Source organism: Ambystoma mexicanum, chromosome 1p (assembly GCF_040938575.1).
Source record: "Ambystoma mexicanum isolate Mex_15411 chromosome 1p, UKY_AmexF1_1, whole genome shotgun sequence".
Taxonomy (NCBI): domain Eukaryota; kingdom Metazoa; phylum Chordata; class Amphibia; order Caudata; family Ambystomatidae; genus Ambystoma; species Ambystoma mexicanum.
The window spans coordinates 1,207,618,277-1,207,643,602 of NC_090921.1; the positions used below are offsets into that span (position 1 = coordinate 1,207,618,277).

A 25,326-nucleotide genomic window follows, 5' to 3' on the forward strand; every position below is an offset into this window, starting at 1 on the left:
TGATGGGAGGAGAGTGAGGACAGGATGTCCTGAGTTTTTTAAATGAATTGAGAGGCCAGTGCCGTACAGAGGGCCTGGGAGGGGACAGGAGAGGTAGAGACTGCAGCAGGGTTGGCCAGCTCCTTGCAGATTTTAAAGAGTTCAGTCGAATTGTTAGATGCTGCAGTGATGCGGGCTTGGATAAGGGCTCTCTTCTTGGTGAGAACGGAGAGCCGGTATTGCCTTTGGAGCAGGCGAAAGGCCAGTTTGTCAGAGGATGAACATGAAGCACGCCATTTCCTCTCTGCCACCCTGCACAAGCGTTTAAGGGTGACGAGATCCGAGTCATACCAGGAGTTACATTTGGCTTTGGGCTTCAGGCAGATTCTCATAACAGGGGCAAGGATATCAAGAGAATCAGATATAGCAGAGTAGAGAGTGGAGAGGGCTGTGTCAGGGTGGGAGTCAGCCGAGGGGGGACGAGGGGGCGAGAAGGTGGCAGCGAAAGCCTCAGCTGACACACGCTTCATAGGTCGGATGACCGAGAAGGAAGATGGCAGTGATGAGGGTGGCTTTGCCTGTGGGGTAGGGAGGGTGAGGTGGGAGGAGAGGAGAAAGTGATCACTCCAGGAGAGAGGAGTGGAGAGAGGGACAGAGAGGGGAATGTCAAAAGTGATCAGGGCATCAAGAGTGTGCCCAGCAGAATGGGTTGGCCCAGACGGGAGAATAGAGAGTGAGAGAGAGTTGCAGAGGTCGCAAAAGAGTCCAGAGGGGGGACAGGAGGCATTCAGGTGGATGTTGAAGTATCCAAGAAAGAGGAGTTGAGTGGTTGAGGACAGGAGTGAGGAGGAGAGGTCTGACCTCTCGGAGAGGAAGGAGGAAATTTGACCAGGTGGCCGATAGATAGTAGCCACGGTAAGGGAATGGGGTTGCCAGACATTTGGTCGAGAAAAATTGGTCGACCAGACAAATGGTCGAACCAATTTGGTCGAAAACCAAATGGTCAAAATTGTTTTTTTTATTTTAACCCTTTTTTTTTTTTTTTTTTGGGGGGGTCCCCCCCAACCCCTTTTTTTTCTCTAAAAACCCCTTTTTTAACTAAACGAAAACCCGAAAAATAAATATATAAATAAAAAAAAAATTCGACCATTTGGTTTTCGACCAAATTGCGTCGACCAAATTGCAGTCGACCAGTTTTTTTTCGACGAGTTGACTGGACAACAGGGAATGGCTAGGAGAGAGAGAGAGTCGGCAGACAAGACATTCAAAAGAGGAGTAGGTCTGCGTGGGAATAGCAGTGGCAGGAATCCACTCAGGGAAGATAAGGGCCACACCCCCCCAGCACGGTTGGGCCTGGGCACGGAGAGGATCTTGTAGCCGTCAGGTAGGAGTGTGTCAAAGCTGGTGACAGACCTGGCCGTGAACCATGTCTCAGTGAGACCGAGTACGTCAAGGTCCAGTTCCTCAAGAAGGCGGCAGATATCAGAGGAATATTTGACAGCAGAGCGAGAGTTAAGAGTGGCAATGTGGAGAAGGTTGCCATCTTTGAAGGACTTCCGGGGAGGGGTACAGATCAGAGGTACGCCCTGCAGAGGAGAAGAAGGAGCACGGGAGGGGGCAGGAAGGGAGGGTAGAGGCAAGGTAGCGGAGGACAGAGGAGGGGGGGCAGCAGGAGAGGAAAGGAAGTTGATGAGGCGCAGGAAGCGTCTATCAAAGAGGTGAAGGTTGGCCTGAGGGCCTTGGACCAAGACGGTCCCATTAGCGTAGACATTAATGATGGCCTGAGAGGAGTGGAAGGAGGTCAAGAGGACGTCCCAGCGGGTGCCACCATTAATGGGAGAAGAGGAGAAAGGAGAGAGCACAGAGACCATATGAAGGGTCCATAGGTCAGGTGAAGGCACGAAAAAGAGGATGTCAGTGAGAGTTTCCTTAGAGGAGGCAGTGGTGTAGGTGTCAGCGATAGGGAGGCCTGGGTTGGAGACCAGTATGTCCTTTTTAAACATTTTCCTACCAGATTTAGTGAGGAGAACAGGATAGTCAATGGAGAAGCAGTTAGAAAAGATAGGTGAGATAGAGAGCACCATGGGATAGGAGGGAGGGGGGTAGGACAAGCACGAGCGGGCAGGAAGAGAGCAGCAAGCCCTAGTTTACCACAAATTCAGAACACAGTGAACACAGTAATGCATATCAGGTACCAAGTGGAGAGGCCACCTAAGTTTGAAAATCCTGCAAGGGGAGAAAAAACCCTAGTTTACCACAGATTCAGAACACAGTAATGCATATCAGGTACCCAGTGGAGAGGCCACCTAAGTTTGAAAATCCTGCGAGGGGAGAAAAAACCCTAGTAAACCACAGATTCAGAACACAGTGAACACAGTAATGCATATCAGGTACCCAGTGGAGAGGCCACCTAAGTTTGAAAATCCTGCGAGGGGAGAAAAACCCTAGTTTACCACAGATTCAGAACACAGTAATGCATATCAGGTACCCAGTGGAGAGGCCACCTAAGTTTGAAAATCCTGCGAGGGGAGAAGAGCCCTAGTTTACCACATTTTGCAAGGCATAGTGAAGACAGGGCACAATGCGAAGGAGGTGACAGGTCTAAATGCGTTGGGCAGAGGGAGCAGGTGGAGCTAACCAAGGTGGACCGGCGCCAAGCGTCCCCTGCGGACACCTGCAGACACACAGGGAGCCGCAACTGTAGGAGTCGCCCTTGGCCTTGGGGCCCTTAGCCGCAGGGGGCTGCCCGGCAGAGGGCTGCCCAGGAGGGGGTGGTTATAGGCAGAGGGAGGAGAGGAAAGGGAGGGGGGTGTGGGCGGGAAGGGAGGCGGGAAGGGAGAGGAGGACCAGGAAATGGGAGGGGGGAGCAGGCACAACAACGCGCTCAGAGCGCGAAGCAAATATTCAAATTAAAACACAAATCCACTCACGGAGGCCCGCAAGGGCCAGGCAGGGCTTCCTTGGCCTGCAGTTCCCTCAAGGCTACCGGTGACCGCTCTCTCATGCTCCACTGAACAAAGAAGCGAGCAGGGGGAGCAGCCGTCGAGTAGGTAAGAAGGGAACCAGCCAGACAGCCAATCAGAGGGGGGTGGGGGTGACCGCTCTCCCACGCTCCGCTGAACATTGCGACCTGACCCTCACCCCTCCTGGACGCTGGCAGCAGGACCATGTGATGTTCACTCGCCGCCAACTGGGCAACCAATCCGGACAAAGCAGTGCCTCCTTGGACCTATTTATTCGTATTGTCTATCTAATCGTGCGCTGGTCCAGTACCCTATGTTAGTTGTGTCATCTATGACGCTGTTTCACTTTATATTGTCTTGTAATTGTAAAGTTTGCCAGAGAGCTCTCTGGCAGCAGAGTTCTCTGGATGCCAATTTTATATAAACAAACTTAACTCTCACAGCCTGTTCTCTTAGTCTCATTCCCCATTGGGATGTGTCTCATTTGTTGGTATTGCATGTGCTAAATCAGGGAGTGAGCCTATACATTTGGTAACCCCATCGACGTGATTGGGACAGGTGCCCCGAGGCCCTGTGCCTTGTGGAGTGATCCGGGACGCCCCCAGCAAAACCATCGCCTCTGCGGTTGACCAGTTCACGCGCACAAACAAGAGGTTCCACTGGTTCCCGTTTTCCAAATACCCAACTAAAACTGCTCGCCAAGGCAGGTCACGGCTTGGTTGGGGTGCGGACCAGATTGTGGACAGACCTTGAACGGTGGCTCTCAGACCACCCTACTGAACACGTGAGTACTGGTTGTGAGACTCCCAGGGGCGGAAGGAAAAATTGGGAAAGGGATATAACAAAGTAAAAGAGATAAAATAGGGGAAGGTAAAAACAGAAACTGAGGTTATAGTTAGGGTCTGTGTGAATGGGACTGAGGCTTTTATCTTATCTATCCTTTATCTATCCTTTATAATGCGATTAGGTTGTTGTGGAAATAGAGATAAAAAAAGAGTATGGGATCCTAGCTCCAAAGGGGGGTAGAAAGCGACGCCGCATTGCATTGTCTTGACCACTGCAGGGAATAAGTGGAGATAAAGAGAAAAAAGTAGGAGTCTCATATGTTTAGTAGACTCAGAGTAGCAATTTAGAATATACTTTTTCTGTGTGAGTAGAATCTTTGGAAAGGTAGCCTAAGGGGGCTCAGAGGTGGGGAGTGACTGAGAAAATAAGAGTGAGGGACAATAACGTAAAGTAATTGAAACAAGGGAGTAAGGGAGAAAACGAGTATATGTTACATGTTCAATGTGCTAAAGTTTTTCATCAATATGTTGACGTTTTTCATGTTGGTTGTCAGTAAGTATATATGTATCTGTGCACGCACCAAAATAAGGACTGATGAGAAATGTTGGGAAATAGTTTGCGATTCACGTTGGTAAAAACGTTGTGATTTTTGTAAAAGGGTATTAGTAAACAAGCTTATGATATTGTTTGATAGTGCTGGTGAAATAAGATTGAACAGAGGTGTTAAAGGAAGGAGGTCACTTGGTAATTGACATAGTGTATATATACCCAAAGAAAAAGAAGGGAACACAAGTAAGAGTAAGAAATACGGTATCATGGGAGGGACTGCACCATTAGCGCATATCTGTCAACACCTCCCTTTGTATAGAGATAAAATCCAGAAATAACATGATCAGTGGGTGTTGGAAATAAAATGAGAGGGTGTATCACCTACATGTCCAGAAGGAAGGTCCTTTAAGAAACGTGTATTGGATCTAGTGTCAACACATCTGCTAGCGAAAAACAGGGGAAAGCAATTGTAGAACAGAAGGATTCATTGGATTTATGGCGAATGTTCAAAGAGGTAGTGCCTAGCGGTGAGGTAAGTAAAGACACAGTAACCGAGAAAGAAAATGTCCCGGAGGGAGGAGAGGGTGCTATAGAGGAAGAATGCACAGTAAAAACAAAAGAGAATGACCTCACTAGAATGTATACACTATTGACGAGGCCCGCAGAGGGCTACAGTGAGCCCCAGTACATTGCAGCACCCACCACACCAGCCGCCCAGTAGCAGCTGCCACAGCTGCCACAGCACCCCCACCATATGAGACAGGAGGGTTATATGGGCCAACTAGTGCCCCTCCAGTGAATTTAGCGTGGCTAACCGGGGAGTTAGATAGACAGCAGGAGGAGGGGAAGTACCACCATTGACAGCAGCTGACCTCACCCCTTCGCAGGTGAAGGTACACCATCCTCGCTGCCGTCGGTGCCAATACCAAAAGGGCAGGAGCAAGAGTGGCTATCAGGAGCATTCCTATTCCATCTAAATGGTAAACCCGTAAGAATAATAAGACCTACGACCCCAGGCAGCCAAAGAGGGGACGAAAAAGCAGAAAGGGAGTCAGAAGGGGAGTTAGAGGAAGTATGGAGTGACCTAGATGAGTATGAGGAGGGGGTGGCGGCAATGGGGTCTCCACTGCCATTCCCATTCGACCAAGAGCATGTAAGAGCCGCGCCAAGGTAGCAAGGGAGGTAAGACAAAGGGTAGGGAACATGCTGGTAAGTAAAACAAAGAATGAAACGGTGAGCAGGTAGGCCACACTACATCCCATGGGCACAGATGGACAAAAAGAACCTTTTGAAACTTCTCCCTCCACTGCATTTGAGAAAAACACAGCAGGAGTGCCGTTAGCCATAGGGGATGTATAAAGTTTACTGGTCTCCGCAGTGGGTGACCAAGCAGACACAGTGTGGGTGAAGGCAGGGTGCCCGGTAGTGACAATGAATTGTGATTGCCATGATGGGTCCCCATTCAATAACGTTAGAGCACAAGTATGGGATGCATTGCAAAGGACTTTTCCAGACACTCCAGATTTACACTTAGTGATGCAATGCACTATGGGAGAGGAGGAGGAGCCTACGCAATTCATCCTTCGGGTGCAAGACCTGTAGAGATCTGAAACGGGCAAGGCGTGGGACCAATCCACTGCCTTGCTCTACTTTATAATTAAAAAAGGGCTCCCGAAGGAGGTACAGAAGGCCTTGGACAAAATAGCTGGGATAGAAGCCAAAGGCTGACCGGAGATTCAGAGCATAATTGTGCACCATTGTAGGAGGATCAAAGAAAGAGAAAGAGAGATAGTACAGAGAAGGTTGGCACACAAAGCAAAGTTAGTACAAAATAAATTAGTGAAGGTCGCAGCAATGAACGCCACAACAACAACTGACAGACAGGGGAAAGGAGAGGAAGGGGTAGGAAATACACCAGCAAGGATGGCCGCAAAGTGGGCTGCAAACTGACAGGAGTAATGGGATAGAGAAGAGCAGTACGGAGGGCCCCAGTGGCAAGTAAGGCCCCCAAGAGGACGAAGTGGGTACCGAGGATCGAGAGGGGCATTCAGAGGAATGGGAAATAGAGTATTTGAAGGGCCAGTGATGAGGGGAGGACCACAAGGGTCGTGTTGGAATTGCAGGAGGTGGGAACATTTTTCTGAGAATGCAGAATGTGACCAATGGCCTATTACCAAGGGCAGCCCCCAATGGAAAACAAGCAGCAGTACAGTCACCCACACCCAGGCAGTCAATATGGGTTACCCATGGGAGGGAATGGGCAGAATTAACAATACTATAATGAGCAACAGCAGAGGGAACCCAAGTGCAACAAACACAACAACCACAGCAAAGAGGTATGCAGCAACAAATGGCAAGACAGAACACGGTGGGTAATGCCAACACTAACATTTTTGCAACATCTGCAAATGGCGCACCAGCGCCTTTTCGCGGCGCAGCAGTAGTGGGGGATAATGTATTCTCTGTCCCAGGAACAGAGACATATGCAGATTAGGACAGCCCACAGAAAGCACTTGCATGTCCAGTCCTATCCGCCACCCTATGTGCAGAACAGGAACCACTAGTGGGGGTAGAGATAGGCAACAAACAGTTCATCTTTATGGTGGACTCGGGAGCCAAAAAATCGTGTCTCATGGAAGGCGGTTCCCGCTCTCTGGAAAACATTTGGAAACACAGGGTTTCTCTGGGGCTATTTTAAAAGTTCCTTACACAAAATATCTTGACATAACTGTGGGAGGAAAAATGGTGTGAGCACCTCTACTATATCATGAAGAGACCTCCTAAGTAAATTGAACATGACCATTTAATTTACTGAGCAAGGGATAGTGTGCTCCACCCCTGGAGTGTGCCCAGTAAGGGCAATGCTGATGATTAGCGACATGACCAACTAAATTGCGGTAAGAGGGGTTCCCATATACATGGATATGTTCATATATGGGATCAGGGTACTTGCCAGAGTGGTACCAGAGATAACAACAAAATAATGGAAAGTGCCCTGATCCCATATATGAACATATCCATGTCTATGGGCACCCACAGAAAGCACTTGCATGTCCAGTCCTATCCGCCACCCTATGTGCAGAACAGGAACCACTAGTGGGGGTAGAGATAGGCAACAAACAGTTCATCTTTATGGTGGACTCTGGAGCCAAAAAATCGTGTCTCATGGAAGGCGGTTCCCGCTCTCTGGAAAACATTTGGAAACACAGGGTTTCTCTGGGGCTATTTTAAAAGTTCCTTACACAAAATATCTTGACATAACTGTGGGAGGAAAAATGGTGTGAGCACCTCTACTATATCACGAAGAGACCTCCTAAGTAAATTGAACATGACCATTTAATTTACTGAGCAAGGGATAGTGTGCTCCACCCCTGGAGTGTGCCCAGTAAGGGCAATGCTGATGATTAGCGACATGACCAACTAAATTGCGGTAAGAGGGGTTCCCATATACATGGATATGTTCATATATGGGATCAGGGTACTTGCCAGAGTGGTACCAGAGATAACAACAAAATAATGGAAAGTGCCCTGATCCCATATATGAACATATCCATGTCTATGGGCACCCCTCTTACCGCAATTTCATGACAGGAAACACACCACGAAGTGCATAGATCGCATTGAGGAGGCCAATGCGATGATCAAGGAGATTGCATGTTTTCTACACAATATTCACCCAAAAAACAATTTACTTAGTAAGTGTTAGGGAGAATTCTCACAAATGGCTAATTTCCCTTACCTACTGAGTCCCTCAGCAGCTTTGCTGGATTTCTAGGATTTATTGTGTGAGCCTTTTTTCCCACTCTTACATGTGTTTTGCTGTGTGTGTTTTTACCATTTGTGTGATCTTGAGCTCTGGCGCCTCACCTACTCCATGAGCACCATTCATTTTGTGTGTTACACAGCACCTTCAGTGCAGTGACACAGGGTTGTCTTTTAGACTTCCCACTGACTGCATTTTGCTGGGAGTGACTACTATCTCCCAGAAACATGTAAAGTTGCCATTAACTTAATGTAGTTATGTAGTCTTTTTAACCACAGACCCAGTACACCCCATCTTACATGGAGTATTGGAAAGGGTTAATTCTTATCCCTTTTTGTCTGTTTCTCTTGCTCCCTTTACATCAAGACTTGGCTGGTGGCAGTGGTAACTACCCTAATTTTTCTACCGCGGTTATCTTCTATAACCATGGTATTGTTTTAGGCTATTATATTAGCCTCAATCATAAACCCACTTGACCAAATACATTTTATTTTGGTTCTGGCTGGGTTGATTTGCCATTTCTTTTTGTTAAAGTCTTTCTCGTGTTTTACTCTGCACGCCAAACCTAGGTTGATTCCTTTGTCCGCCATCTTTTTGTGGGCTTCTAAACAGAAGCCCTCCTTAAGGTGCCTGAAAGTAAGGGGAGGCAAGATGTGAGGGAGGGGTCTTAGGACCCCTGCCATGGGTTCCCTTGGTAACCCAAGTCACACTCCTGTTTGATTGGCTGGGTGACTGTCCTTGCCAGGACAGCCACCCTGCTTTGTGATTGACAGTCAGGCTGTATGAATGGGGGAAAACTGCATAAAAAAGCAGGTCTCTGGGACTGGAAAGGCAGAGTCAGCACTGGAACGAAGAACCAATGAGGAGCTGACAGAAGAGGACCCCTACAACGACTGAACCGCCCGGTGAAGCCCTGCTGCAGGTCCGAATCTTCAGAATCCGACGACAGAGAAGATCCTCCAGGAAACTTCTTCCCTTGAGCTGGTGGGACCAACCAGTTTGCCCAAACTAGAAGCCAGGACCCCTCCTCTGGTCAAATCCGCTGTACGGAGCTACAGTGGGCCGGATAGGAAGGTCGGACCCTGCTTGGGTTTTAAGGAGCGCACCTTTTATTTGCTGTTTTTCTCTGCTGCTGGCTTCTTCCCTGGGCGACGAAGGTCCCTCCAGCTTCCTACTTCATGTCAGTTTAATAGTCGCTTCAGGAACCGTGAGCTGCAGGAATTGCCAGGAACGTCCGCCTAAGCTACAGCTCCCTCTCTGTTTTAAGGTAATGTGGAAATACGGTTGTTCGTTTCGTTCTGCCGCGGTGAAAGTGTTTGCAATCTTTCTCCAATCTGAGGGCTTGTCCTTCTCTTTTCTTTGAACACACTTTTTTGCCAACCAACCTCGTCCAGAATCCGTGGCACAAACTTTACCGCAAACTACTATGAACTGTGTGATCTTGAGCAAAAGACTTTTGACCTATTGACTTTGGCCCTAAGCCTTTTCTATCTGATTTTATCACTGTAGTTCATCTTGCTATATTGCCCCGAGTACTTACCTTACCTGGTGTGGTTCAATTTCTATGAACTTTTTCTTTCCCTCCCTTTTTAAATTGCTGGAGTGCCATTTTGCTCCCACTTCATTTTGTGAGCTTAACTTGTCTGCAATTTAAGGGAAGTGGTGTGGTGTATTAAGAGTGTGATTTTTAAACTGCTTATAATAGTGAACTGAAGAGAGAAATAAATGTATAGTCTTTTACTTGAAAACCTTGAGTCAGTGTTTGCCTGAATCATAGTAATTGCTGTCCTTTGTGTAACTATTTGATACTGCTAACTTACTCTTGAGATATCTCCGGCTGCTCAGCTACTACTACTACTTCTTCTGTGTAGTACAGGCTTGTACCAAAGGTGAATTTGTACTGTCACTTGTAGTGTTAATTGTTTGTGGTGTTCCCAAAGGGTACTGCATATAATTCTGCCAAACAGTAAGTAGGCCTTCCAAAGGGCAGACAGGTGATAAGAGTGGCATCTAAATGCTCTGCCCCAAGTAATGACGACGCCATAACACTTGCTTATAAAGAGACGGTTCCCCCAGCTGGTAGGGGGAAGAGGGTCCTGACGTTAAAGCTCAGCATTGACAAGATGCAGGTATTAGCAATTGATAATATGGGTACCCACAAGGCAAGCCTAATGGCCATGGCGGATTTGGGTAAAATACTACCAGGGTATGAAGTCCAGAATGGCACACATCAAAATGAGGGAAGATCTATTGTATTGCTGTGTTGGTTAACCAGGCCAAAGGAATAGTAATTGCACAAGGCATGGGAGGGTTTGGGGAGGAGGGGCAGAAAGGGCCACAGGGTCAAGAGCAGGATGCACTCATTGTGATTAGTTACCCCTGCAGGTGGTTAGTGGCAACAGGTTTGAGCCCCTGGTGACCCTTTGTGATGCCCTTGTTGCTGCTATAAACGTTGGGCCTCAAGCTGTACCAGTATCTGTCCTTTCCACTGGTGGGGCTGAAAGGCTTGTGCCAGCGGGTAGTTGACTGAGCAATGTGGGGGCTCATGAATGTGAGGGATGTAAAATTGCCCTGGAATTTATAGTGTTATTAAGAAAGGAGAATGATGAGTTAAAGAAAGATTTGAATAGATTGTCTGGTATGGTTGACAAATTGGCAGGTCGTATCTCGGCACCCCAGCCACATGTTCCCCTTGTATCTGAGGGTGGGTCAGAGGGGCCAGTTGTAGCAGATGAGGGGAGCGGAGAGCAGGGGAGACCAGAACACATCATTGGAAGTGCCTCTAATAGGCTCCCCCAACATGAGTTAGCCAGGTGAACAGAGGCCCGATGCCAGGACCAATGGCTGATCACCCAAGAACGGGTATTACTCCCTTGGAACGGCCAGTGGATTCACCCCCTGCCCCCCACAGGCACATGATGGGAGGTATTGACAGGCTAGATTATGTTTTCTTAATGAATGTTCCGAGAAAGGAGGATAATAAGTACAAGGATGGTGAAGGTCTCACAAATAAGGTCACACACTTGTTGAGAGCAAAGAGGTGTTGTCACTGAATAATACGTAGTGATATTGTAGCATGTGAAAGATTCAGGGGGCCGAAGGAGGTGGATGCTATTAGAATACAGCTGAGGGACACTCCACTGGCTCAAGGCTTCTTTGAAATGGGGCAACAGTCGCTTCCCTTCAAATGGCTTGGCAATTTTTATAAAAATGTCATTACCGATATGGCAGGATGTAAAAGAAATACTGGAGAGGTCAAGTAGCCAGATAAGGCAGGCGAGACACCAGAGTCCTAGTCCCATGCTTTCAGGTCCCATTGGAGTAGGTATTGTGATCAGGCCTTCCCAGAGTCAGGAACTGCACCCAGAGGTGCTCATGGGTCTTTCAGTAGGGGAGAATGGAATCCTGCCCGAATCCCCCGAACTCTAGTGCAAGATAGGCTCCTGCAGATGAGTAGGGGCTGTTGCCATCCCTAAGGGTTTTGACAAATCGGGCACCCTAGGAAATCATTTTCTCTTGTATCACCTTTGCCAGGGAAGGAGCCAGTCTTGGTGGCAGACCGGAATACACCTATGCCCATTCAAGGCATATTCATTGTTGAGACTGAGCCTGTGATGCGGGTCCTTTCATGGAATGCAGCAGGCCTAAGTCAATATATGATGGATAATGGCTGGCTTGACTTTATTTGTGACCATTGTGATGCTGGAAATGCATTGGCGGGACAGGGCCTCCATGACCTTTTCCTGTACTCCTTATATTATGTGTGTTCTGTGTTATTTTCTGCGCAGGAGTTCAGTTGGGACTCCTGGCAGTGCAGCTCTTCCTCTTTTTGTTTGTGGTGAACAGAGACCCTTGGGATACCCCTATGACACCCATGGGTGGGGGTAAAACCTTGTACCCCTAGTGTATGTTCTTGGGCAACTGTGTGTGGCCCACAGAGCACGGTATGGGCTGGTGGCAGCTCAATGCTGAATTTGACAGGTGCTCTGAGTATCCTCCATTTTGAGATACCCAGGCCCTGCCATAAGAATCAGTGGATTCCTGATAGAAGGCAAGATGGCCCCTGTGGCCCCTGTCGATAGACTGGCGATGGGGCACACTGATAAATCTTGAAGTAAAGCACCAGGACATTGAGGCTGTCAAAGTCCATTGCCGTCGACTGGGTTTTGGAGGATTTCCATAGCTGCTGGAGGCCAGTCGAGTCGTGTTGCCCAGAAGTAGGGACAGCTTGACGCCATACTGCCCGACGACTGGAGCCGCAACGTTCCACCTTTGTGTAAAAACTTTGAATGAAGGACTCCCTTGCCATCACCGGTGACCGCTTCGTCCTGCGGGAGAAAGTCGAGATAATTGACGACCGAGAAAAGTCCACTGGTTGGTTTCCCAAAACCTGAAGTCCACAAAGACGCTGACCAGTGAAGATCCGAAGTCCAGCCTGTGGTTGAGTCCCGACCGCCAAAGCTATCTCGATGCCTGCTGCTGGGCCTACGTTCATCACACAGTCTTTTTTCTGGCACAAAACTCTCTGCACTGAGGTGGACCACCGGCTTCATCTTCACAGGACTTCCACGATTGATCATCGAAGAGCACTGGGAAGGTCGAAGCTGCCGTCTTGAAGCAAGTGTTCACATTTCTTTGTGGAATCTCGACGCCTTGTGACTCCTGCTTTAAAGGGAGTCCACTCTCGAGCGATCCGTCAACGAACCGTTGAAGAAACTCTTCGAACTCAGGTACATTGAAGTAGTTGAACAGTTTGACCAGGAAACAAGACTCTTTAAACATAAATGGACTGGGCTTGTTAATACCCTTTGTTACAGGTTGCTTAGGTGGGGGGATCCTCAGTAAAAACTGCCTCTAGGTAAAGGGGGGCAGCATTTTGCCATGGTTTAACCCAACTTGTCTTCCTTCCTCTGATCTATGCTGACACACATTTCTGTATGATTTGAATGCCATTATAACTGTCAGAAGTTGATGCATTTTAAAGGAGTCAATAGCTAAGTGTGGTACCACATAGATATTGTATATATTTGCCATATTAGAATAGCAAGAGTACAAAGTGTTTTATTAATTGATGTATAATTCTTGAACCTTATTTATATATAAAGAACTGTGTTAGCACATAACATAGTGTGTGGACATTCCTCTGTGGGGTCTTGGGGACCACACTGCACTTAAGAAACAGCCTCCATCACCTCCTGGGAGCTTAAGCCTTGATTGTTCATCCATTGCCACCACAATAGAGAACCTTGGATGGGGTGCTCTGTGTTTCTACTCTGCCATATAGAGGGAAGGAGTACAGATAAACCCCTCTAGTCTTTACAACCATGCAGTATTTTGCCTTCAGGAAACTTGGGCACTAGAGGCACTCCACATTCAGGAGTACGCTACTTTCGCAATCCCAGCACGTAAAAGAGGGAGGGGTCACCCTATTGGTGGGCTTGTCACATGGGTGGATGCTGCTTTGTTTAAATCGGTGCGAGTGGTGGACACTGGCTCTCCCTATTTATTAGAAGTACTATTCAAACTCAGGGATGAGCTAGAGGTGTTGCTAATACATTTCTATAATAGGATCTTGCAGAAAAAGGGGCGTTGAATTAGTCCACCTGTAGGCTGATCACGTCCAGAGTTGGAGATCAATCAGATCCGGTGTGCTTAAAACTTTAGGATTGGGGGATCTTAACCTCCAGTTCGAACCCTTATGTGGCTTGAAGGATATCATGGATGAGGAGGATAACCACTGGGGAATAGGGCCAATTAACGCATTTTACTCCAGTAGGCAGCATCAGATTGCAGAGGAAGTGGCAATTTTGATTATGGCAGTAAACCTAAGGGCTTGCAATGGCCGATTTGCGGGGATGTCCAAGCTGCATCAACATTTGAAAGTACCAATGGGGAGAGTAAGATCTACTATATCCTTGTAAATGTGGATATATGGGACTTAGTGAGGAACTTCCAAGTCCATAAAAGAATTTAGAGTGATCACCACCCTTTGGTTATGGAAACTAGTGAGCAGATGTGGGGGTCTGTGGCAGGTGTATCGGATAGCCCTGAGGATGGAGCAGTTCTGGTGGAGGTACATGGACACGGCAGGCGTAATATCGGGTGGGGCAAGTTCAATGCTGATTAAATTCTGCCTATGGCATATAGGGATATTCTTCCTGCCCTGGACGAGGTCACTTTGTTAGATCCTGCTGATGCACCTGCATTTGTATCCCTGCATGATAGCATAATGGCTAAGGTAGGGTCTCAGTTTTCAAAACCCGCGAAAGTAATTCATACAGTAACTGAGTCTACAACGCCATGGCATGATAAGGAGTGCAGGCAGGCAAAGGGAAGATTAATTGTTGAGGATAGATCCATAGCATTGCCCAAAGGTCAAGGATTAAAGTTGGCCAGAGGTATATACCCCAGGTGCTTGAGGTCCAAAGGGAGTGCATGGTATGAGAACAAGTGGAGTACCATGCTCAATGCAATTGGTAGGGGAGACTCTAAGGGCTTCTCAGGGCCTTATGTGGACAGGGCATAGAGCTGGAGCCAGTAGTTTGCAGGGATGTATAGCAGAGCAAGCCTGGGTGGACTACTACAGCAGCCTCTATGGTATTGGTGACACTGTCATTCCTTCAGAGTGTATGGTCACAAGACCTGCTAGCAGGGATGATTACACCTCACTGGTGGTATCAGGTGAACAGGTCAAAAGAGCACTGCAAAGGCCCCGGGCCCTGACAGGGGACCAGTGGATTTTTATTTGTTCGAGCCTGTGGTGTTGGTCCTGTATCTAACAAAACTCTTTAATGTATGTCTGAGCCAAAACATGGTACCCACATCTTGGACCTGTGCAGAACTAGTGCCGATTCACAAGAAAGGCTCAAGGGACCAGCCCTCAAATTACCAGCCAATCTCGCTGTTAGATGCAGGGGGTAAGACTTTTGTTAGGGCCTTATTGTTTCACTTGGAGGCCTGGGCTTCAATCAATGTGATCATTGTTCATCGGCAAGCAGGCTTTTGTGAAGGGTTGAGCACAATAGATCAATGACTCCAGTGGCGGTTGATTATTGATAAATATGCAGTCCTCAGAAAGGTCAAAGTATATGCTGTTTTTGTGGATATGAGAACTGCATTCAACACCGTACTGAGGGTCCCTCTTGCCTTTGTGTATGCAATACAGAGATTGTACATGCATAACACAGCTGTGGTCCGGAGGGGAGTTGATGGCAGGACCTCTGTTAGTTTTAATGTTGAAAAGTGGGTCCACCAAGTGTGCGTTCTGGCCCCCAAAATGTTTTGCACCTTCATAAATGGTGTTATTAAAGAGTTACTTGCTGCCCAGACTGATGCGCCTATGCTGGCAGGCATACGCCTTTTTTACGCCTTTTGTAAAATTGATTATCTCTTAAAGTTATTAAAACTAAATCCATGATCTTTCAAACAGGTACCCGGAAAAGCCGCGATACGTTTAGGTTGGTGCTGGATGAGGGCGTAATTGAGCTGGTATCACATTACGACTATCTGGGGGTTAGAGTGATGGCATTCTGTGGTTGGACAAAGCAGATTGAAAAGGCTATGATCACCCTTGGATGGTATAGCGGAGCCCTGGCACGATATACTGCTGAACAAGGTAATGGGGCAGTGTGGATCTCGTTGGATACCTACAAAGCCCAGGCTAGACAGGCTGCCATGTACATGGTGGAGCAATGCAGACTGCTGAACACTGACTCAATGTCAGCAGTAGGAAATACATTGCTGAAAAACATCTTGGGGTTGCCTGAAGCACGCTGACAGTGCCACTGTTATTAGAGACCGACATGCAGGGGATAGCATCCATTTGCCGGATCCACCCAGTCTTATACTTGGTGTGGTTATGATCGAATGGAAACCTTGTTAAATATAGAGATGCTTTAGTGGATGTGTTGGCACAACAAGGGGGCACATCACTGAAGTGGTTTGTGCATGTCAGGAATTGTTTGAGGAAACTGGATCTTGGTCCATACTGGAGCAACCCGAATGCAATTACTTCACAATCAAAGGGTATTTATTGTCAAAGATGCCGCTCTTGCTAAAGTACTGCAAGATGTTTTATAGAAAACACTTGGCTCAGTCAGTGCCTCTGGCACGATACATTGGTATAAAAACTAAGGTAGGCTAAGAGGATTATTTGGACTATGATACCCCAAAATATGAAAGAGCACTGTACATAACATTTCACCTAGGTGTATTACCAACAGCTTCACTGAAATATAGTTGTCAGAATACTGTTTTGTCGATGTGCTCTCTGTGTAACATCGTCTTTGAGGATTTAAAACATTTTGCATTGCTTTGTCCAGTTACATTGCCACTGAGGAGGCATTTTCTCAGACCTCTTTTCTGTAATCGTGATTGCAGAACTATAGAGAAGGCTATGAAGATTTGTTTAAATTCAACTGACAGCCCTGCAGTATTTGCCAACTGCACATTTGTTAATGGGCATGGTGTTTATGTTTAAAGATGTCACCGGAGATCCCTTGATAACTGCGTGATTTTCAAAATCTGAACTCTTGCATTATGATGCACATTTTTATGTTTGTCTTCTATTGATGTGTGTCTTTTATGACATTTCTGTCGAAATAAAGCTAGCGACCACAAACTTTCCTCTAGCCTCCAGTCTTTGCTCACACCTTCCAAGTCAACATCCATCGCCTCCCCCTTTATACAAATTACTTTTCCCACTACCTTTCCCTTAAAATCTCTAAAATGTGTGACACTCTCAAAGCCCTCCTAACTCTCTCTCCCCAAACCTTCTCCTGTCCAACACTTCTACCCCTTACACGCTTCACTACTTCTCCCTGACGTCTATTGAATTGGCACCCATCCTTCACAGTGCCAAGTCATCTTGCGGTGCTATCAACCCTTTTGCTCTCGAATTGATCCAAGATTTAGTCTCAATTGCTTGCCCATATCTCTCTGTGTTCTTTAACCCCTCTCTCTCCTTAAGACTCAGGTCCTCTTTTAAATCTGCAACCCTCTGCTGACCCAAAACAACCCAGAAAATGATTGCCCAATTTTTCTGCTTTCCCCAGGTATTCTTCGACTGGATCACTAACTACCAGGAAGATAATGGTCTTGGAGATCCACTTAAATCTGGCTTATGTAGTAGACACTCCACCAAAACTGCACTCCTGCATGTCTCCAACTTTCTCTCTAATGCTCATGACTTCAAACCCACTTCTGTAAACATTCTTTTGTACCTTTCGGCCGCTTTTGTCCCTGTCAACCATGTTGCTCTCCTTCTCACTCTCCAGGACCTTGGCTTTCACAAATCTGCTCTTGCCTGCATCACCTCCTACCTGGAAGGTCGATCCTTTAATATCTCTTGGAAATCACAAACAACTGAACCCACCCCTCTCCCTGTTGGCCTTCTTGGACCTCTGCTCTTCACCCTCTATACTTCTGCCCTTGGAAGACCTATCTCATCCTTTGACTTTCACCAACATCTTTTTTGCTGGTGGCACTCAAAATATTGTTATCCTTTCTCACCTCCACCCCAGTCATCTCAGAACAGATTATGAACTGTCTCACTGCAATTTGTCACTTGATGGATCTCCACTGTCTCATGCTGAACACATAAAAAATGGAAGTCATCTTTCTCCCCAATTCCAAAGCCATCCCTACCCTTCCCTCTTCTATCTCCTTTCTACCTACCCTTCTTGCTCCCTCATGCAAGGCTTGCAATCTTGGGTTCCCTGTTTGATAGCATCCTACAACTGCAACAATTCACTACCACTGCTACCACTGCTTCTGCTGCTCACATTAAGCTTCTAAACATTTCAAAAAGATTTTTTTTCTTACTAACCATTCTGCAAAAACTCTAATCTTAGCAAACTTGACTATGACTCAAGCCCACTTCCTGGCCTCCCTCCCTTTTCCTTACTCTCTCTTGACAAATTCCTCAGCTTTGCTACCTACAATATCTACAATGTCTCCACCACATCTACCTACCGCCAACATGCTAGCTTGCTCTCCATGCACAACCACTCCCTTTTCAAGTTCCTTATCCTACAAATGCTTTCAATTGTCTTAATCTGTAGTAATTGTCTGATTGTATCACAGTTTACTCACCATCTCGTTCCATTTAATCTTCCACTGCATTTAAGATCACCATCCCATACTCTCTCTACCTCCTCTTGCTTCTTCTCTTATGCCCTAATTGCCCCCTCCACTGGAACCTGCAGCCCGTATCAATCAAATCCAGTACAAATGTGGATCTCTTTAAAGCTATAACTTAAACTGCATTTACTTACAAAAGGGGGAGCTCCACCTGCCCTCTCCCTCATCCTGCTGTCCTGATCCCACCACTGCCTCCAGTGACGCTTAATTATGTAATTGTGTATATTTAATTAGTACTCCTCTTTACTTTGAAGCACCTGCCCCATTAGATCAGTGTTACCTTTGTACATCATCTGTTTTCTCACGCACATTTATTTTCTGTTTGTTTTGTCCCTGGTATTTGTCCTAATTTTATACACCCTTATTAACTGGCTCACTAGTTGTTTTCACCTTTATTGCTATTGTACTGGAATCAGGGGAATTCTTCTGTCCTCTGTGAGTGTGTTATTGTAAGTCTTTTCGGACCAAGCTTCTCACCCTGGTTCATCAAACAAATTAAATATATCATTTAAGCAATAGAACCCGAGCGTCGGGGGCATTACCAGAGTCGGTAATGGCCCCGATGCGAGGGTTCTATTGCTATTAGTACCCCGGCCCGCAAAAATTGCATGACCGGGGCATTAAAAGCTTTTTTTTTTTAGAAAAATGGCAGCCATCGGGAGCGGAACACAAGTGTTCCCAGCGCGTCTGCTCCCGAAAAAGGATCAAAAAGAAGGTAAGTGGGGTTGGGAGGGCGGGAGTGGGACGGGGGAAGAGGAAAAAAAAAAAACGTACCTGCGTCCCCGGCTGGGGACGAGGGAAGCCCCCAGCCGTGTGGAGGTGCAGAGCGGGGATGGCCCCGCTTCGAGTCTCCGCACGGCTGGAGGCTTCCCTCGTCCCCCGCCGTGGACGCAGGACCAACAAGGTAAGTTGGGGGGGGGGGCTGGTGGGAGGGAGGGAGGAAGGGAGGGAAGGGAATTTAAAATAAAAAAAAAGACTTACCCGAGTCCCCGGTGGGGGGCGAAGGCAGCCTCTCAGCCGCGGGGAGGCTCGGAGCGGGAATGGCCCCGCTTCGAGCCTCCTCATTGGCTGCGGGGTGCCACGCCCCCCGCTGGGGACAAAGGCCGCGGATCCCGACGGAGGGATTCCCGGTCGGGTAGGGATGTGGCGAGAGCCAATCAGAATGCTTGTTGCATACAGATTGTCTCTCGCCGGGTACTAATAGTCTATAGCGCTCTGATGCTCCACTGGGGATGAATGTGCACTCTGCAAGTAGACTTGTTGTTGATACCTTCCTTGCCTCCCTGGGTAGTAGGGGCTGAGTGCAGGATTTGTGAGGCATCTAAAAAAAAATAGCACAGTACCACTTTACCTCACAGGTCACTCTTATGTCTTATGTGCTCCCCCTTTCCTTCTGCTCCTTCTCATTCTGAGGATTCTCTGTTATCCTCTGCTGCTGACACTTCTCCACTGGCCTCCTTTTTTTCATCTCTCACTCTCTGACACTGCCTATTTTCTTTCCCATGCTCATCTTATTGCACCTCTTTCTGATATTTTCCCATTTTCTCTAATCATTTTGCTTTTATCTCCACATATCAGTGTTCTAACCTCTCTGTTTAATAGACCTCTACTGACTGCTAAAATAAATCTGTGTTTCAACCTGCTTTTGCCATCCCTATTCTTAAAAACCTTCACTCAAATTTCTCTTCCTTCTAATGTCCTTTTATTTCCCTTCTTACATGTCTTTGCAAAGTACTTCAGCAGGTTGTATACTCTCAAATTTCAACCTAACTTAATCGCAATTCTCTTTTACCACTTCATCAATCTGGCTTCCAGCCATCTCTTTCTACTGAAACTGCTCTTAGTCATGTTACTAATCCCAGTATTTCAGAATACTCTCCTTCAACCTTTGTTCTTTGCAAGCTCTCTACTGCTTTTGACAATGTTGATTACTATAGCCTTCTTTATTCTCTGTCTTCTTTAGGTTTCTGGGTTCTGTTTTTAAGGAGTTTTACTCTTAACATTTTTACTGCAGTTACACTGTTTCCTACACTGGCCAGCAATGTTCTCCCCTCGCTTTCCAAATCAGAGTCACTCATGGTCCTCTATTGGGCCCTCTACAGGTCCCCTTTATACTACTCCTTTAGCTTTTATCATTTCTTTCCTTAATCTCTCATGCCATTCTATGCTGATGATTCCCAGATTTTTCAGGAAGTTTAACACAGCAAAGTATGGAATTGTGGTCAGCACACCTTTGCTTTCAAGAATTAATGTTGATAGGCAATGATGGAATTTATTTTCCCTTGCAGGGAATTGCTATACGCAGGCAAATTATGATATGCCCTTTTCTTCATCAATAAGCTGTAGCCCTGATGAATTGTTATATTCATGATGAATAGTGTAAACATATATTTAATAAATGTACTGTTGACATATGTTATTGAATGTATTTGTACATATTGTAAATAGATTAATGTAATTATAACATTGTAATGTGTAGATAATGTAGAGAATGGCTAAGAAAATGTTTTTATAATGCACTCTTTGAAAAATAAAATAATGCATTTATTTATTGAAGTATGCAAGGTGAGCAGACTTTTATCCCAAAATAAATGTGCAACCTTTTCTTCTTTTTTTAGATTCCATCCATTCTACTCTTACATCCAGCCTGTTTATCTTCCAATCCTGGATGACCACACACTCTCTTCATCTTGACCCCCTAAAACCGAAGACTTATCTGTTCCTGCCCCCACTATACCTCCCTCTATTCTTCCTACGTTTCTTTCTTAGTGTCCTCCACAACTTCCTCTATCTTCTTCTACACTTAATCTTGGTGCTTCTTTCAAATCTTTCTTTTGCGCCACACATTTCTAACACTGCCTGCACCAGATATTTCCATCTCTATAATATATTTGAGGCACATTATTTTTCTTTCATTTAGTGCTGACAAATATCTTATTTCTTCACGTATATTTTCCCATCTTGACAACTGTGCTGCCATTCTGGTCAGCCGCCGGCTTATCAACTAACTCCTCTCCTCTCTGTTTATAACTGCTTCATTTCTGTCCTTGTTTTGTCTTTCCCCTCGCGACTATGCAAATGCTTCTCTTGCCTATCTCTCCTGTCTAGTCTAATCAAGAAACACATTAAACATGTTCTTGTTGGCTGCTATACATTATTCACGTATTAAGTTATATGTATACTCTCTAAATGTATTTATTATATGCGATCCTATATCAAAACCATCACATTCATTCCTGCTTTTGTAATTTATTAAATCTCATGATGCATCAAGTATTTCAGTTTCTTGACAAAAAATTATTAAATTCCCAATCAACACCAGTACATAGACATTAGTGCACAAGTGAATATTCACCTAAGTTCCACATTATTCAAACACAAAACACGTATTACAGTAACACAGTTACATCAACAATAAAAAATAACGAATAGTATTGCCTTTGACATAAAAAAAATCTTCCAGTCTAATACAGAATATATCACCTGAAACACATTGAAACTGAAATAGGGCAGTGTCAACATTTCAGCGTTCCTTCAATTAATTGACTTTGTCAGGTGACAAAATTAATCAATGTGGGCCCTATATATCCATATAAACTGATTCAATCCCCGGATGTACACGCTTCGCCAAAGACTGTGAACCGAGTGTTAGCAATTGGTACCGTTATTAGCACCTTCCACATTCCCGTTGAGCCCTATGGGGGCTCAAATGGGAATGGGGAAGGGCCCTGGTGAATGGGGAATTACCGGTCCCTCCAATCTTGGAATGGACCGGTAATTACTCCATTCACCAGGGTGGAGTCGGAACGGTTTTGGAGGCAGCCAAGACGCAAATACCGGCGTGGTTACCTCCAAAGTCGGAATGAGGCCCAAAGTGTTGTAAGTAGATACTTTGGTGGTATACACATATGTGTGATCAGGTGGAGAATGGTGGCAGTTTAAGGGATGCAATGAGTGAGGTTGGAATCCTGGCATATGATAGCAATATGTTGCTACAGATTGCAGAAAGTTCTCTTATCAAATCTTTTTAACAATTCACAAAAAATGTCCATCCCAACTCTGTCTTTCTTACCTTTTCTTCCAGGTAGGAGAGTATCAGCTTGTGTACCGTTAAAGGCTCACGAATCATATACTTCTGATAGAATGATGAATAGCCTTTTCTTTCAAAGTATGGGTAAGCCATCTGCATTGGCAGAAATAAAATCAGATACACAATAAAATCTTGTTAGAACAAACCTTTGAGACTGATAGATGAATATAATAAGGAATGCAGTTTCAAGTTAGCCACAGTTATAAAAGGCATCCACTCAGTTACCCAATAGGAAGGCGGCATTTCTCTCATAACGTGTTTCATCAGACATATAACACATGCCATCCTCAAGTACATTTTAGGATGCGTTCGTAATTGAACATTTAAACCGAGCTTGCAACGTGAAATTATAACTGTATTAAGTACTGATGAAACCAAATGCATGGCTTTGCTTGCTCATTGTTTTGATTGAAATGTACGTAGTGTAACATAACAAGTTATCCTACCAGAATCTAGAGGAAACAAAAACAACATTGTGTCACTTTCCTGTATGAGAAGAAAATAAGGAGGACATGTCTACTAAATAAGACCTGGTTGTAGACTAAACCATTGCAGCAGCATGACATTTCCTGGACAATACGCTTCATATGTTGCAAGTCTGTGGGTCTCATCCACATATTTGCCAAATGTGGAAGGTCCAAAGGTGTTTATTTTAGCACAATGGAACATAATTCGGTTAACTAAAGTCACTGGCTGGTTTGGCAACAAAACACCAAGCTAGACAGGCTTCCTTTTAGGACGTTGGTCCTCGGTTCTTGCCTCTTTCCCTCTATAATTCTGCCCTCAAGTGGGAAAGGCCAATCACAGTCTTTCAGGTTTTAAGTGGGGGGAATTCCTCCTGGTCTCTTTTCATTGATCGTCTGTAGAGTTTGTCGGGATTCTACTCATCTGTTCTCTTTGTGGTAACGTGGCACCACATCCTGAATCTTATGTTTGTGTTGGAACCCTTAGGTTCTGAGGCATAATCCATATGCAGGTTTTTGGCCCTAAATGTGGTGCTACCCCCCAAACATCAAGGAGCTTCTCCCTTTCTATTCTCCACCACACTCTTTGAACCCTCCTCTTTTTGAGGTCCTGCTTCGTGCTCTTCACTTTACAATTCCTCTCTCTGCTCTTTGTCTTCTCTCCTTCTGTCCTCCTTGCCATTTAAACACGTGCTCAGCTCCTCTTCCCCCACTCCTCCCTCCCTCTCCCTCTTGGTTGTTACGGGCACTGGTAAGGCCAGGACGCCACTCATCCACACATCAATCACAGTGACACTAGGAGTATGGACGAGAGGGGAGGTTTTGAGTAACTGGTGAGCAGGAAGCTGCTCACCCATATTTCTTGAGTCACATGTGATTACGCATGCTCCTGTAGATGACGTGCAGTGATCACTTCTGACCCCTTCATCACCACACCAGCACCCAACGGTGTCGAAGTGTGGTCACAACATCCTTCGTCAAGCGTAACAAATTATGAACATAACAACAACGACATCGACGGGAAAGTACCAGGCAGTTCATGAGCAGCCAGCCATCATTTTTTGTTCGTCCTCTTTGCTTGCCTTGTGACCCCCTTGCCATTGCATTCTTCTCAGCTCTCCTGCGGTATCATCCAAACTGGCAGATGGAGGGTCACGCATATCTTCTCAGAGGAAGAAGAAGTCCTCCATATCGTAGTCCAGCAGGGCAGCCACTTTCACCTTATATCAGGATTCCCCTCCCTCAGCCGCTTCTGCTCCTAACTCTTGTTGTGAGAGAGCTGCTACCATTGCTGGGGCGTTCTCGTACCTATTTCCGCCATTGATGTTGTGACCGTGCACCTGCTGTCAAATGCCATGGGGCCCTGCATCTTACTGTGAAATGCCCCATCCGGTGCCACCTCCAGTATTGCCTGGCCAATGCCTGACACCCTCCGGCAGCACCCCTCTGCAGAAGTCTCAATGATGCCTGGGCTCCTCCTTCCCCAGGCTCTGGGACATCGCACTGTCCCCCTTCTTTCCTTCAGATGAGCTCTTGGTTTGTGTGTTTAGAGCATCTTCAGATCCTTCATGGCCACCTTTATGTGGACAGACCAGACCTCAGCAAGTTCATGAGTCCTGCCCATCTCTAAGATCTTCAAGAGCAGGATCCCAGGCTCCTTTAGTATATACAAGCACAATTTGTTCAAGTGACGCCTCTAGATCACTTGACCCCGCAGCTCAACCTCCTTATCAAGGAACTCACAGGTCTCAGACAGCTGAGACAGACTAGTAAAGAATCCATCAATACGGGGCCACCTGCTTGAGCCAGAAGTGTTCATAATCTACATTCACCATTGGTGTGAAGTAGTCGATGAGTGCCCTGTCTGCATCGGGGTACAACCCATCACCTTGGGGAAGCATCTTATACAGTTTGTGGATGGTGTGGTATGGTGTTGTTATTTATAAAGCACCTAGACACAAGCACATTTTTCTAAGCGCTCAAGGAGGATGGGCACGTGGGGGAGAAAAACAACAGTATCTCAGACCCCTTGGAATTCCGAGGGGATAATAGTCTGCACAGGCAGAGTAAGTGTGTAGAATACATTTAACAGTTTGAGATACTGCAAAGAGGCCTGACGGCGATTCTGCAGATTATACTCGTGCAATTAAGGGGTGGAGACAAGGGAGGACAGACAGACAATCTTCGGCACGGAGCGTACAAATCATGCAAGTGCACAGATTATAACATGGAGGGGGAGGTCCAAGTGCACCCGGTTGGTGGAGACTGGTGTAAGTGTGGCTCTCTAGGGTTATTTCTCAGTGCAGCGAGTGTGGGTGGGGCATAGGGCCCTGAGGCAAGTGCGAAAGAGGACTGGCGAGGTGCCAGGGAACTGTGAGACTCTGCGGTACACTAGACAGCCAGTCAGCAGGTTGTGAAGGATGAGGAGAGAGCGAGGGAAAGAGAAGAGGGATGGGTTAGCAGGGTAGAGGGAGGGAGGGAGGGAGAAGGAAGAGGAGAAGAGGAAGGTCTTGAAGAGTTTGTGGAACTTAAGAAGATCAGGCTCACTCCCTGCATAGGCCAGGGAAGCACAAGGTGAGTGTGCCTCTTCCA

The 25,326-nt window shown here is 46.3% G+C and overlaps 1 protein-coding gene across 1 annotated transcript in view; it reads right to left on the minus strand.

The window, feature by feature from the left end:
- Positions 1-25,326, minus strand: part of LOC138451817 (putative methyltransferase DDB_G0268948) — a 1,096,236-nt gene that overhangs the window by 453,635 nt on the left and 617,275 nt on the right. Inside the window, exon 2 of the mRNA XM_069604932.1 lies at positions 22,253-22,363. Within this exon, the coding sequence (XP_069461033.1) occupies positions 22,253-22,363 (111 nt within the window). The remainder of the gene's footprint in view (positions 1-22,252; positions 22,364-25,326) is intronic.